This window comes from Crocodylus siamensis, chromosome 1, assembly GCF_052110815.1.
Source record: "Crocodylus siamensis isolate JL-2025a chromosome 1, ASM5211081v1, whole genome shotgun sequence".
NCBI lineage: Eukaryota > Metazoa > Chordata > Crocodylia > Crocodylidae > Crocodylus > Crocodylus siamensis.
In genome coordinates this window covers 39408155-39422951 of record NC_143395.1, presented here as the reverse complement: position 1 = coordinate 39422951, position 14797 = coordinate 39408155, and the positions used below count along the sequence as shown (strand labels likewise).

Genomic DNA, 14797 nt, shown 5'->3' with positions numbered 1-14797 from the left:
AATACATACCAGGCTGGTACAGGAATCCTTTTTTAACCAGATACATTAAATGTGGAAACACAAAAAAAGCATTTTTGCAACATTTTAAGGATTCATTAGCTCTCTTTGTTCTGCAAATGAAAAGTATTCAGAACTTTATCAGTGGAAAGGTGAAACATATTTTGGTAGGGTTTTCTATTTTTTTTTTCTTCACCAAAAGTATGTTTATTGCAATACCTACAGTCAGGAAGAAGTCATATGAACTCACAACATCAGGGCCTGGCGTGGTGCCAGCACTAAGGTGCATGGTTGACAGGCCAGAGGTGAGAAAATTGAGGCCACAGCAGAAGTGGTCACGACATGGTCCTGTCATATCCAGTGAACCCACAAATTCTGCAAAATACCTTGTCACAAGGACACAGGAAAAGAAAGGAGCTACACTGGGAAAAAAAAATAAAAATACACGTCATCTTCCTTTTTTCACATGACAGTATTTTTTGTAATAATGACAAACATGTTTAACAACTCATTTGAATGACATTCAATAATTCATTAAAAACTAAAAAATCTTGTAGTTAGCATTAGTTTATATTGCACCTTTGCCCTAACATTATCAGAATAAGCATATTGGGAGATTTCACGTTTTATATTTTTAGAACTCTAACTTGCTGCTATTATAAAAATAGTAGCTGCAGAGACATGAGCTGGCTGAGTTGAATTTGATAGGAGGTATCATGTATAATAAAATAAGTAAAAATCCTGACTCAATATTCAAATATCCCCATATACCATCTTGATCTTTGTAACTTTGTTATATTGTTTCAAAGCAAATAGAAATAAAGAATTTACTTTGGGTGACCAGGAGCCAGTTATTAAATATACCCTCCTTTTTCTTTTCTAAATTAGGTTTCCTTCTACATGTCAAAAGCCAGTTGTCTTCAATAAGGTCTAGATTTATGGGAAGATTGAAGTTGTAAAAATAAACTCTGATTCTAAGGACTGGCAGGAGGAAAAAAAATTAGCTGGTAGAAAAGATGAGATTTTTTCATGTTTTGTTAAATTAAAATGTATCCAGATGGAATTTTACAATTTATTTCTAAAATATGATCCTTTTGGAATGAAATCTGTTGTAACAATTAGAAGTGAAAGCAGGTGATTATACTGCAAACACTTTTTCATCCTTAATTTATTACTACTCCCAGAATGCAATAATATTGAATCAAATTTTGTCATTTACCCTATCCAGGCAGTAAGTACAGTAAAAGCCCTGTTATCTGGGATTTTACTAACCAGCAATTCTATTAACCAGAATTTCTGGCCGGCTCACCAGACACACTAGGCAGGAAAGCTTGCATGTGGCGGCAGTGGCCACTACGCACCACCCTGCGCTGTCACCTCTCTGCATGCAGCTGCCGCCACCCTCCCTCTCCCCAACTCCGCATCCAGCTGGAAACCCCTGTGCCTCAGGTAACCAGCATTTTTAGGTTACCAGCACCCCCCATTCCCCACTCAAGCCAGAAAACAGGGCTGTTATGTATATCACAATGCTTATATTCTGTAAAACAGAATGTATTCCTTTCCAAATTGATGTTGATCAGAGATAGTCAAACATTAAGAAAATGTGCTTATGAACATTTGAATTCCCTTTATATCACAGGCCATTAAATTTCATTCTGTCACTCATATATTGAGCTGAATAATTGAGTAAGACTAAAATATTTCAGTCTTCAGGAGATGAAATTGTTGTCTACCTCTGGCAGAAGACACAAGAATGTGGTGCTGGAGTTTCTTGCTGTGGCAAGGAATTGGTCAGGGAAGATACCCATAGACAATATTTTCAGGCAGTCAGTTCTCAATGCTTTAGAGAATGGTTGAAAATCTCCACTTCACATTTAACTGATGTCTGCTGGGGAAAAATTCCTCTTGACCTCAATTCTGATGATCAGTTTTACCCTAAATTCTTGAGCAAGACAGGAAGATTCCCTGTACTACTTCAGAACACCGTCTCCCCCATCTAGTAGCCTTTTTTTTTTGCTGAGACTAATCCCTAACTCTTGAGAGAAAGGTAAAAACATGCAGGCCAGTTATTTATTGGGTGTGGGGGAGCAAGGGGCTGGAAGCTAACAGGAAATCATCTGAAATTTGAGTTTGGGTTATAATCTCAAATTGACAGAGATTACATACTTAGATTTAGAATTGTGGAACTGCAGTCTTTTGGGAGCAATAATCACTTCCCATTAGCTTCCTTGCCAATGAAGGAAGAAAATAGCCAGTTGAATAGTTTTCATATATTCTTGCATTATATACTTGGGAGTGAGGATGATAGAAGATAACAGACAACAGGGAAAACTAGAAGCACAGTTTTCTTGAAACTAAAAATGTATCCTAGGATAAAATTGTTAGGCTCCTCTTCTACAAAAAACCCCACAGACTTCTGGAGGAGATGAACCTCTTTCATCCCTGCAACAAAAGTAGTGTGGGGAAGCTAACCCTTTTAAAGGCATTGTAAATAAACATACCTTCTATACTTGCATATTTATTGGCATAAATAAAAGATTCAAATTTATGTTCTAATAGTTTGAATTCTCCTTTATTTTCTTTCATTTCCTGTATTGTAGCTTTGCAAACATATGCTGTGATACAGGCTAATAGACCCTTATATTTACCATCTGTAAGTAATCAAATAAAATGATGATAAAAAGAAAAATCAAATAAAAAGAAAAGGACGTCTTTTTAACCATTCGGTTTTAGTGCTTACTATAGCATTTTAGTGCAATTGTAAGCCATTACAAAATCATTGACTTTCACTTTTTCTACTAGTCATTTATCACAGGTACATTGAGTTTCAGTTTCTTTTTTTTCCTTTTCTTGACAGCTGTTTCTTGTGGAAATCCTGGCACCCCAGCGAATGGCATGATAATATACAGTGATGGGATACTGTTCTCCAGTTCAGTAATCTATGCCTGCTGGGAGGGTCACAAAACTTCAGGGCTGACTACTCGGCATTGTACAGCCAATGGGACTTGGACAGGCACAGCTCCAGACTGCAAAGGTTAGACAATGTCTCAGTAGGTTTAAAGGACTGAGAGATGGTATCCCCATTGTAATAGTGAATGATTATTTGTTTTAAAAAAGTCGTCATCCCTCTCTTGAACTAAACAGTCTAGATTATTGTAAAGTACACTGGCTTGAATACCTGTTAGATTATTATACATATGCTTAACTAAGAGTCCATGGAAAAATCAGTTCTACAGAATAGTACACAGATCATTCTTAGCTGATGCTAGAAAATATTGTATATATGTATATATCTTGAATATAAGAAATTACTTTAATTTGAATTCCCATACATTTAAATATTATCCTTTAAATATCAATTTATAAATTGTTTCTCTAGCATAATTGATTTCATTTTGGTCATTTTATGGCAGTAGAGTGGAATACTGCCATTTATTCTTCCATTGCATTCTTTTATTATGTAATCAGTACTTTGTATGAATTCAGAAACATTCATCTGAGGAAAAATTGCTCTGTAAAATTAGTCTTTTTAGTTCAGCTTTCTTTCCATAGTTTGTACTGATGGTAGTTCATATTTGTGATTTACAGTACTTGTAGGTATAATAAAAGGAAAGCGTTTACATAGAAAATTATTGAGAGTAAAATAACAGACCAAGTCAATGAAATATGCATGTTACACAGCTAAAAAAATGTCTTTGTTAACTTTTTTTTTAACCAATTATCTGATTCCTAGGAAAAATTCAGAAAATGTGCCAAATGCAGTGTCCATTTGATTAAACCACAATGAAAGCTTAAAGCACAAATAGCATAGACATGTAGAGTCATAGTAACTAAAATATTTGGGGGGATATTGCTCAGCTTAATAATGGATAGGGCCATTATTTATGGGGATTTATTCCTAAAAATTTACAAAGCCTTTCTGGAAATTTACTTCTAAAACATTGCTGTGCAAACCTAAATAGAAAATTTATGGGCACTGAATCTGTTCTCCAAAGGGGAGGACCTGTAAAGTATGTATATGCAAACAAATGTTAAATAAATGTTTTATGTGGTCAGTAGAAAAACAATGCACAGAAAATCATGCCAACTATTAAATCAATAGGTATAAGTGTTGATAACTTCTACTGATTTGGCACAGGTCTGTAAGGTGTTGTTTTTTTCTCACTCCCACTGAAGTCAGTGACAGATCCTCACTCACTTACACAGTTTTTACATCTTCAGTGGAAATTGTGGGAGCTTGTGTGGTATCCAACATTCTTCAACACTGGTCCCATAATATTTGGGGATTTTCAGTGATGATCTGTGAGTGCAGTATGAGAAACAGAAACAGGAAGTCCTAAGAGCTGTTAGCAAAGAGAAATTCTGCCTTTACCTCCAGCTCTTATAGCCCTGATTATTTCAGTTCAATAATACAGGATTACGTCAGTATTTTCCCCTACAGTTGATGCTTTAAAAGAACCTGAGTGTGACTTTTTCTCCTATTTCACTTAGAAACTTTGAAAATCCAATCCCTAATTTTTGATGTTTGGATCGATAGGAGGCAGATGCTCTCTAATGCTTGTAGAACAAGTACGATTTTAAGGTCCTGCTGTAACTCCTCATGGAGACAATGTCAAGGTTTTCATCAATACCAGAAAGAGGAGAAGGACCGTGGCTAAGAAATACTTCTTTGGGTGTTTGTCCATACCCATTGTATGTGCACATGTGCCCCTCATACTCCAGTCTGAATTCTCTTTGTCAGTAATGTGCACTAGGGCTGTGGCTGTGCCCTCATTGTCCTCACGTCTGCCTAAATACATGCAATAGCGCTGTGCAAAGCTTTGGTTGCTGATTCAATTTGGAGGAGATTCGGCCTGATTCAGCAGCTGAATCTCTAAATGTGAATTGAATCAGGAGACCATTTAAAAGGTCTGAATCAACTTGAAGCCTCTGAATCAATTTGGAAAAGATTTGGAAAAGATTCAGAGATTTGGGCAGTCCCCTCACACCACCTCAGGGAGCTGGACCCAGGCTCCGTGCCAGTAAGTAGGGGGCATGGGGCGGGGGCTGGACAAGGGGGGAAGGGACTATGGGGGGACCCCCACCAGGCCCCATCCCATGCTTGCTTCCCCAGCTCCCTTGAGTAACCTCCGACCCTCACCTGCTCTCCCAGCCCTTTCAATGGCTGCCTGCCTGGTACTTTAAAATAAAAGAAAAAAGTCATACACTGACTGGCTGCTACAGCAGCTATTGGAGCCTCTGGAGAGCTCCGCCCCCCACCCCGAGCAGGGCAGTGGTGGGTAGCAGGGATCACACACCCCTCCCCCCGCCTGGCAGGAACCAGTGAGTGCAGACCTTTTTTTTTTTTTTTTTTTTTTAAGTGCAGGGACACTGGGGCCAGGTGGGCAGCTATTGACAAAACTCGGAGAATGGGCAGTGGATGGCGCCCAGTCTATTTGGAGATTTGGTCGATTCAGCAGTGGTTGAATCTCTGAATCAAATTCAGCTGAATCAATTTTTGACAGTGATTCAAATCTCTGAATCAAATCGCTGTCCCCCGAATCAGCCGAATCCAAATGTAGAGCAAATATTAGCCGCTTTGTATAGGTCTAATATTCAAGTAGTAAAGTAAAGAGTGACCCCAATCATATTTAATTTCCTTTTTAATGCTTATGTAAATAAACCAGAACTTTAGTATTGGCTGTACTTGTCATTCATTTCATAACTATTTTTTTTCAAGTAAATAGTTTTTAGATAAGTAGCTGTTTAGACATCTGCTAGTTAATAGTATTTTCCTTTTTTAAACAACAACAGCACTCAAATTACTATTTCTAGTGTTCTCTGAGAATTCCACAATGCTGAGTTCTGTCTTTATAGTGGAGGCTATAATGTGATGATGTCCAGGCATGCCTTTTGTGTTTCATCAAAAGGTATATTCCTGAAAAAAGCACCATTTTCAACTTATAAAAATGTGGTGGTTTTATCTAAAACAGGTTTTGTTAAAGGTGTCTTCAAAACCAAGACTGACAGAACTTGAATAGGCCTCTTTCCAAAGTGCTCTCATGAGCTTTTCCCTTAGGGCTTGGATCTCTAGTGGCACAGACACATGAACAAATTACAACAGGACAAGGAGAACATGACTTTACTGTCGATCTACACCTGTTCCACAATAACTGCCCATGTGCATGCTCTGTTGAAATGCAGTGGTATAATAAGTCAGCCAGACATCCTGGGCAGCTATAATGAATTGAAGCAACAGCAACTTCTGGTTGCTGCCATGTTGCTGGCACAATTTTGTGTCTGTGGTAGCAGCAGCTGTTTTTTTGCCCTCTGCCCATCCCCACAAGTTGTGCCCTCCCCTTCTCAGTTACCCTGTCTTAGTCACACTACTTTATAAATGAAAACTGTGCAATTGAACAAAACTGTGTAAATGAAATTTGAAGTACTGTTGCACCTTCACTGAGCAGATTAGTATTCATGGGGTAAGACCATGCATATGGGTTGTCATAGATGACTGGTAGGGGGTGCACAGAGGTGCACATGACTCCCCAGTGGGGCCAGTGCTTCTCCCGATGGCTGACACTGATGCTGTAGGTAGGGCTGGTGCCCCCCACAACAGAGCCACCACCATCAGTGGCTTCTGTGGGTGCCCCCCACCCCCCGATTCAGGAGGCACCAGTCACTCATGTGGGTTATTACAGTGAATATATTGCAAAACTCTGCACCCCTTTTATTATGATAACTTTTTATGTATTCATGCCTTAAGGAGACAACTTTGCAGATAGGCAAAACAGCTGCCTTTAGAAACAGAAGAAACTTGATTCTTCTGAGGAGCATAGTCACCGGGTCCTAGTAAGAAAAGTCAAAGATCTTCTAAAGGTCTGAAGATCTTTGTAAGTCTTGCTGGCACCTCTCATTATTCTTTCTCAGGTTGAACTTTATATGTCTCCTCACCTTTGAGAATCTCAAAGACACCTTTTTCTACCCTCACAGTCCAACCAGTTTTGACAGCCTTCTTTAATATTCTTTGAATACCATCCATCCAAATTCAAAAAATTCCAAGTGACCTACAGTGTCAGTTCTCTTTAAACCACCGTTTCTCTTCTTTATGGGGATACTACCACTGACAACCAATAAATACCATTACAGCTGCATGTTTCTGTGGTACCAGGTAGATCAGACATATGGTCTTGCCTAAGTCTGTAAGAATATTCATTTTCCTATTCAGCCTCAAAGGTCATGTCCAGATGAGCGGGGCTGTGTGGTATGTGACACTGCAGACCTGTCTTTGGCACCACCCACTGCACATTCAGGTGTTTTCCGTACTCCTACCTTGCAGCACAAGGTGGAGTTTTTGACCCCAGGAAATCCCCAGGTAAAAAAAACCCACACAGAAAAAAAACAGGGTGGCACATGTGGTAGCAGGATTCATTGCCTGAAACTGGAGCCTGGCCTGCTGGAGCCATGCTTCAGCTGGCAGCCAGCCTCCCAGTTGCAATCCAGCTGCAGCTCTCCAAGGCTTCAGGTCCCCAGATAAAGCTGCTGGGGCCAGCACAATTGTTGGCCCTGGCCTCAACTACCCCACCCTGAGTAATCTGTTGAGCACCAGAGGTCATGTGGCACAGGCGTTCCTCAAGGACAAGAACCAGTGTCAGAAGATAAGTCACTGCTTCTTGTCCATGGGGAAACAAATGTCTATGCTAGTACGGATGTGACCAAAGGGTGTATCTACACATGTATCTGACTGTGAAGTTGACTTATTAGCTCGGCAGTAACCTATCACCGTCTACATACGTGCTGATACTAAGATGCAGTAAATTAATTAACTCTACCTTAGGCTGCACTGTCCAGGACAAGTCCTACCGTATGGTAGAGTAAATTACACTGCCACAATGCACATGTAGATTGTGACCAGGACTGGCTGGGGCTGCCTGATGGCTAGTCCCTTATTGTAGCACCCTTGGGTCCCAGCTAGCCCCCGCACCACCTGATGCTGTGACCTAGGGGCTGCCCACCCCCCCAAATCTCCTGGTAGCTCATGGCTGCTCTATTCTAGCTCAGCATGCTGCAACCCCAAGTGCATGTGTAAATGCTCCACCCAGGATCAAGAAACTCTGGGGTAAACTGTGCTAGAGTTTATTTCTTTGCTCTAATTGCATGCATAGATGCATCCTGAAAGAACTTTTTTTATATTCTGAGAAGCCAAGAAACATATCATTATAGACCCATGATTCTCAACAAGGGTGCTGAGACACTGTGGGTGTCTTGAAATTCTTTCAAGGATGTGGCAGGGTGTCACACAATATTAGAACTATTAGGCATGCAAACATGATTCACAAGATAAACCCAAGTCTCTGACTTGTGGTAGTCTTTCTGAGTTCTTCTGGAACAGAAGAATTGCTCTATGATTTTTCTGTAGTAAAAAAAAGAGTGAAAACTAAGAGTTGGCATTTTCCAAAGGATGCCTTGAGACTATTGGGATGTGCCTTAAGACTCTTGAGGGGCAGAAAGTTTGAGAATCACTGCCATCGACAATCGAATTCTAGTGATTATAAAAAATGCAGTATCACATACAAGCAGATCATCTTCAAACAGCTTTCCCATGCCTTTTAAGGATTCTTTTCATGTGAAATGGTTAAAACATGAGGTTCAGTCACTTATTAATCTCATGGTCATAGACTAATTATAGAATACAGTTCTAGTTCTGGACTTGAAATTGTTATACACCTTTGTCCCTTACCTTCAAGTTAAGGATTATGTTAGTTGCCTTATGTCCACAAGATACAGGTATCAGTCTCCCACATGCCCATTTTTACATAGCCTTCCATGCTCCCAGAAAATACCTAGGTTTTGACAGCCTCATAAGAAAGTCTCATTAATACATTGGAGAAACGTAAGCTAGTTAGAACTGCCATCAGAGACAGAAACTTAGCAAGATAGAGCTAGAAGAGATCTCAGGGGTCACCTAGACCAACACCCTACTTGAGATAGAAGCATTTCTAAATCATTCCAGAAAAGTGGCTGTCTAACTACTCCTAAAAACTTCCAAAAATAGAAATTCCATAACCTCTGTAGGTAACCTGTTTCAGTTCTTAACCACAGGGGTCTGTTTTGAGTATGGCATTTTGTTAGTGATAGAATGCATCAAGGATATGGTTAGAATTCAGAAAAATGCTGATTAATTAAGAGAACTGGATTGTAGGTTATTGATACACAGTGATAGCAGACAAGAACAATGCAAGCAAGGCAAACAAAACAACCCTCCTGATTTTTGTCAGCACACAAACTTCATCCTTTGGTTCTTTCTTGAATGTCAGATATCAGCAGCCTGGAGGTCAAGGGCTGATGCCCACCCCCCACAGTGGAGTGGTTAAGATAGGCTGGTGGTATGCCCTGTGTTCCCCACTCAGAGTCCCTCCTTTCATATTTTTCTCTTCTGATGATGATGCTTCGTTCCCAGGTACCATTGACTGGTCTCTCTGTGCTCATCACACTGTCTGTGTTCTGTTCTGTCAGAATATTCCATCGTTTCCGAAATCCATCACATACACACATCTTAATTTGGTCTTTTACCAGTGTCTTAATCTGGGCATCCCCTGGCTTCCTAATTTGGTCCATCCACCAAAATCAGAAATCCCAAGGGCCTTGCAGCTGGTCGCTGTGACCTACCCAACATGGCAAGCCTCTCTCATATTATGGAACAATGTGGTATGTGTCTTCAATTTCCCAGCCTGTGTATCCACTGGCCTCAGACACTATGTCTGCCTTGAAGGAAACTTTGTCACAAACAGGCTTTTAGAAACCAGTTGACCCTTGCCATTCCCCTAGACTTTGTTCTAATGCAATATCTATTATACCTACAAGCCAATTACTGAAAGCAAATCTCTAAGTATTATTTTATAGCCATCACCATGTGTTGCACCAGGGTCATCCTCAGGCTCCCAGGCTGCATTCCTTGCCAATGCCACCCCCCACCCCCGCACCATTCAATAGCCACCCCACTTGCACCATGTGGCCACCTCTCCACTGCTACCCTGTGCAGCCATCCAGGCCACCTCTGCACCAGGTACACACATCCTGCTCACCATAAGCACCTTCAGCTCTCATGGGAACACTGTGCAGTACTTCCATGCCCACAGGGACAGGAAAGGTAGCAAAAGCCAGAGGATGGAGAGGAAGCCCAGACACTGGCTACTGTTGCAGAAAGAGCAATGGAAGGGGAGTGACAGTTGGGCAGGACCCTGGGGGCCATCATTTAACCCTTTATGAGCCTAATGTGACTCACAAGTCACCATTTGGACAGCCATAACCTAAACTAGAGGTTGTCAACTGGGAGTATGCCAGTACCCTAGGGGTACTTGGAAAGGTCACAGGGGGAACACATGGCTCTTACCCAGGGGTGGGGCAGTGCTGCCAGCCCCACATGGCATACCATGGTGCCTCCTTGCCCCCCACCCCAGCTTGCTCTTCTGATTGGCGATGGGGCACTGTCCTCAGCCAATAGCAGAGGGCAAGGATGCACCCCTGTGCAGATGGATGTGGGGCAGGGGACTCACACACAGCAGCCACCACTGCCTCCCAGGAGCAGGGCTGGGGAGGAGCAGGGCAGTGGCACCCCTCTGTGAGATGCACAGGTTCTACCTGCTCAGTCAGACACGAGGGAGAGGCTTGCATGCAGCCACCACCGCCACCCACCACCCCATGCTACCACACACCACTTTTCCACGGCCAGTGGCAAGTACAGTTCTGTGGGCTGCTGATGGGCAGCGTACAATTGGCTGTATGCAAGGCCCGTCAGCAACCTGCGGAGCCGCATGTACAACCAGCTGTGGAAAAGTGGTGCATGGCAGCAGCAGTGGGTGGGTGTGGCAGCCACCACCTGTGAACAACAATCCCCCCACTCCCGTGTCTGGCCGCTGCCACCAGAAGGGATGCACTAGTTTAAAAAGGTTGAAAACCCCTTTCCTAAACCATATATGCAGAAGTGTTCATGTTGTAGCCCTGTCAGATTCCAATTAATTTTGCTAAATATCATCTCAGACTCTGGAAAAAACATCTAATTTATGATAAGGAAACACAAAGAAGATTCCCATCTCAGTTACATTGTTATAAATGCAGTAACTCTGTTAAATGCAATAATGTTGCATTTTAATATATGTATAATGTTGTAAATTATTGCAGAATTTGATCCAGGATAGTTGAGTCCTTTTGAATAGAAAATACGTTGTTAATATAAGCATTTTCATCTTATACTGTTTAATATAAAACTTCTTGATCAGTTCCTCTTCTTTTGTACTCTAGCAAAAGTATCATTTTGGTGCCTATGTATGCTTAATGTTTTTATGGTTTTTGAAAAAGAATATATTTTTTCTTTTTTCTTAACCAGTGATCAGCTGTGGAGATCCAGGTGCATTAGCAAATGGTATTCAATTTGGAAATGATTTTACCTTTAATAAGACTGTCATCTATCAGTGTAACCCTGGCTATTTGATGGAGCCTGCCAGTTCATCCACTATACGCTGTACAAAAGATAGTACTTGGAACCAGAGTAAACCAATCTGCAAAGGTTTGCTTCTTCACTTAAGTAATGTAAAACTACTATTCTGAGTTTGTATGGAATCCAGTAGTATATTTTTACTATTTATATTAGAGAAGAATTCACATAATTAAAATGAAAATCATTAATATACTAAGACACGTTGATAAGTTTCAGACCAGATATTGTGCCTTATTGTAAGATGCAGGGAAGGGTCAGCCTGAATACCAGCGTATTGCCATTTATTAGAACTAGAGCTATATGTAAAAAAGTGTTAGTAGAGCAGTAGCTGAAAAATACAAAGGCAAGATTCATGCCCACCTTTTCAGTGCACTGCATTAGTTAAAATTGCCTAGGGACATAACACCAAGTTATTGGTGGAAACAGGATTCCCTTGGCAAAGGTACTATGGACAACATTTATAAAGCTGCCTTAAAAGCCCCATTATGAGCTGTGGTATCAGGGGGTTCTGGAGAATGAGGCAGAATCTAGTGACATTGTGAAATTCTGGGTAGTACAGTAGCCCAGGAGGCAGCCACGGGTAATGGAAAACTGGACACCCAGAGGCATTCCCTTCAGGTTAAATAATCCACGAGGAAATGGATTTACCAGATCCACAAATCATAAATTCAGAGGCCTGATTTAGGGTCTAACTTACTAATTAAACTTTGGATTATTCAGTTGATTGATGTGTTTATGTATTATGTTGTTGAAGGCAGTGGGTGGATTATTTTACATTTTCTTTGTGTGTTGAAAGAAGCAATATTTAGCAATGAAATCCAATCCTTTTAAAAAAAACATAGACAAAATTTGTTTGAATTTCCATAATTTTCAGTACTCTTTAGAAATAAACTGTTATGAGCCCTACATAGTTACCTACTATAAAAGACTAAAAAAACAATGTAGCTACATAATTTCTACTAAAGTCAATAGCTGTTGTGTGATTCAGGCCATAGAGGACTTTAAAAATGGAAGCCTAAGTGAATAAAAGCAGGTTTAAAGTTTTTAGGATTTGCTCCTTAGGTATCGCCTAAAACAGAGAACTAATATAAACTGGAAATTAAAACAAATGGTGTCTGAATATTTCATTTTTAATTTATTGGTCTGTCACAACTTATTTGATCCTTGGATATAAATGGCACCTTTTTCCCCTTTTCATTAAAAATTACAGTCACACACAATGGAAGATTTACTGTTAATCTTAAAATGTATTTAAGATTCTTTTCTATGTGATGACAGCTGTCACATGTGGCTCACCTCCTCAAGTGCTACATGGAAAAGCGGAAGGATCAGATTATCGATGGGGTGCCAGTATAAGTTACAGTTGTGCAGAAGGCTATCAGCTGTCCAATACAGCTATTCTATCATGTGAAGGACGAGGTGTATGGAGGGGAGACATACCTCAATGTCTTCGTAAGTTTTGTTGTGGTAAATTGCTACTGTATGATGTTTAGGGTACATTACCAACTACCTCAAGTTACAGTCTCTTCATTTCTCACAAAAAATAGAGTTAAGAGGGACAAATATAGGACATGGACTGTTAGAAGAACAAAAAAGAGGCAGAAAAAATAAAATCAAGAGACTCCCCGATCAAAACAAAGAAAAAGAGGATAGATAAAAAGAATGAAATACGTAATTTAAGTGGTGCCAAAGTCTTCTGTGACTCAGTAGCAAATCCATGCCTAGAACAAAATAATGGCACTAAGCTGCTTGCTGTAGCAAGTACAGACGTAAGACAGAGATTCTGATTATTCAATTCTGGTTACTTAAGATCCCTTGCAACCTTATCTGATCCCATGGCTTTGCACCACTTTTTAGTGGGCAGAGAAATGCATCCCCACCTCAACTTTTCATTCTCTGCTCAGACTTGCATTCCCAGCTGTCTTTCTGATAGCCGTACTGCATGCCTAGTACAGGCTGGGAATTGGTAAGCTAAGCAGCAGCTCTGCAGAAAAGGACCTGGGGGTTACAGTGGACAATAAAGGGAATATGAGCCAACAGTGTGACTTGGTTGTGAAAAAGGCTAAAAGCCTTAACAGGAAATCAAGGGACGTGATTACTCCCTTTTATTCGGCATTGATTAGGCCACATCTGGAGTAATGTGGCCAGTTTGGGGCCACCCACTACAGAAGGGATGTGAACAAACTGGAGAGAGTCCAGAAGAAGGCAAGAAAAATGGTTAGGGGGTTGGGGCACATGACTTCTGAGGAGAGGCTGAGGGAACTGGACATATTTAGTCTAGGGAAGAGAAGAGTGACAAAGGATATAATAGCAGCTTTCAACTATCTGAAGAGAGGTTCAAAAGAGGATAGAGCTAGACTGTTCTCAGTGGCAGCAGGTGACAGAAAAAGGAGCAATCGTCTCAAGTTGCAGCAAGGGAAGTTTAGGTCAGTTATTAGGAGGTTAGTTATTAGGGAAGCATTCTCACCAGGAGGGTAGTAAAACATTTGAACAGGTTACCCAAAAAGGTTGTGAAATCTCCATCCTTGAAGGTTTTTAAGGCCCAGCTAGACAAATCTTAGGTGGGGTGATATAGTTGGGGATGGTCCTGCTTTGAGCAGGGGGTTGGACTAAATGACCTCCTGAGGTCCTTCCCAACCCTAATTTTCTATAATTCTATGTTTGTATGTCTTAATGCCAAAACAAATCAAGATATCTGAAAATTGAACTCCTTGTATTTCTTTCTGAATTTCTCATTTTTCTGTTTTCTGTTGACAGGTTCATCCTCCCTAATCCTTTAACTCATAACTTTAGTATATTTTTTTTTATTCCTTTACCTCCTTTTCTTTTCACTGTTTTCTTTACAACTTCTCCAACATCTTTCTGTTACTTCTTTTCCCTAATGCACAATGAGTGTTTCCCCTCACCTCTACTGTTGAAATGTTCTCTTTGATCCCTGGCCTCATTTCAATGCTCCTTTAATATGCCTAGGCCACATCTACATGAGACACGGACTGTGAAATAGCCCATGACTACTGCATAGTAGCATCACGTGGCTGAAAGTGTGATACAATGCCACTGAGCATTAGTAATGAGCTACTGCACAGTGTCACAGAAAAGCTGTTCAGTGATGCTACTGCGCACTAACACCAGTAATGACTGAATAATCAACATCTTGTGTAGCTGTGGCCCTAAATGCTTGAGCTACACTTCTTTCTCTGAACCACCATATCAAATACACACAAAAAGTTTTTCCACTGACTTAAATAGAGGCAAGATTTCACCCCTATCACTATGGGTTTTACTAATATGGAATTGGGTCACATTTTAAAGGGTCAAACATTA

At 40.6% G+C, this 14797-nt stretch overlaps 1 protein-coding gene across 1 annotated transcript in view; it reads left to right on the top strand.

Annotated features, from left to right (window-relative positions):
• CSMD1 (CUB and Sushi multiple domains 1) overlaps nucleotides 1-14797 on the top strand; it is a 2270760-nt gene that overhangs the window by 2214345 nt on the left and 41618 nt on the right. The window contains exons 58-60 of the mRNA XM_090033387.1: nucleotides 2855-3031; nucleotides 11363-11542; nucleotides 12752-12925. Coding sequence (XP_089889513.1) covers nucleotides 2855-3031; nucleotides 11363-11542; nucleotides 12752-12925 — 531 coding nt within the window. The remainder of the gene's footprint in view (nucleotides 1-2854; nucleotides 3032-11362; nucleotides 11543-12751; nucleotides 12926-14797) is intronic.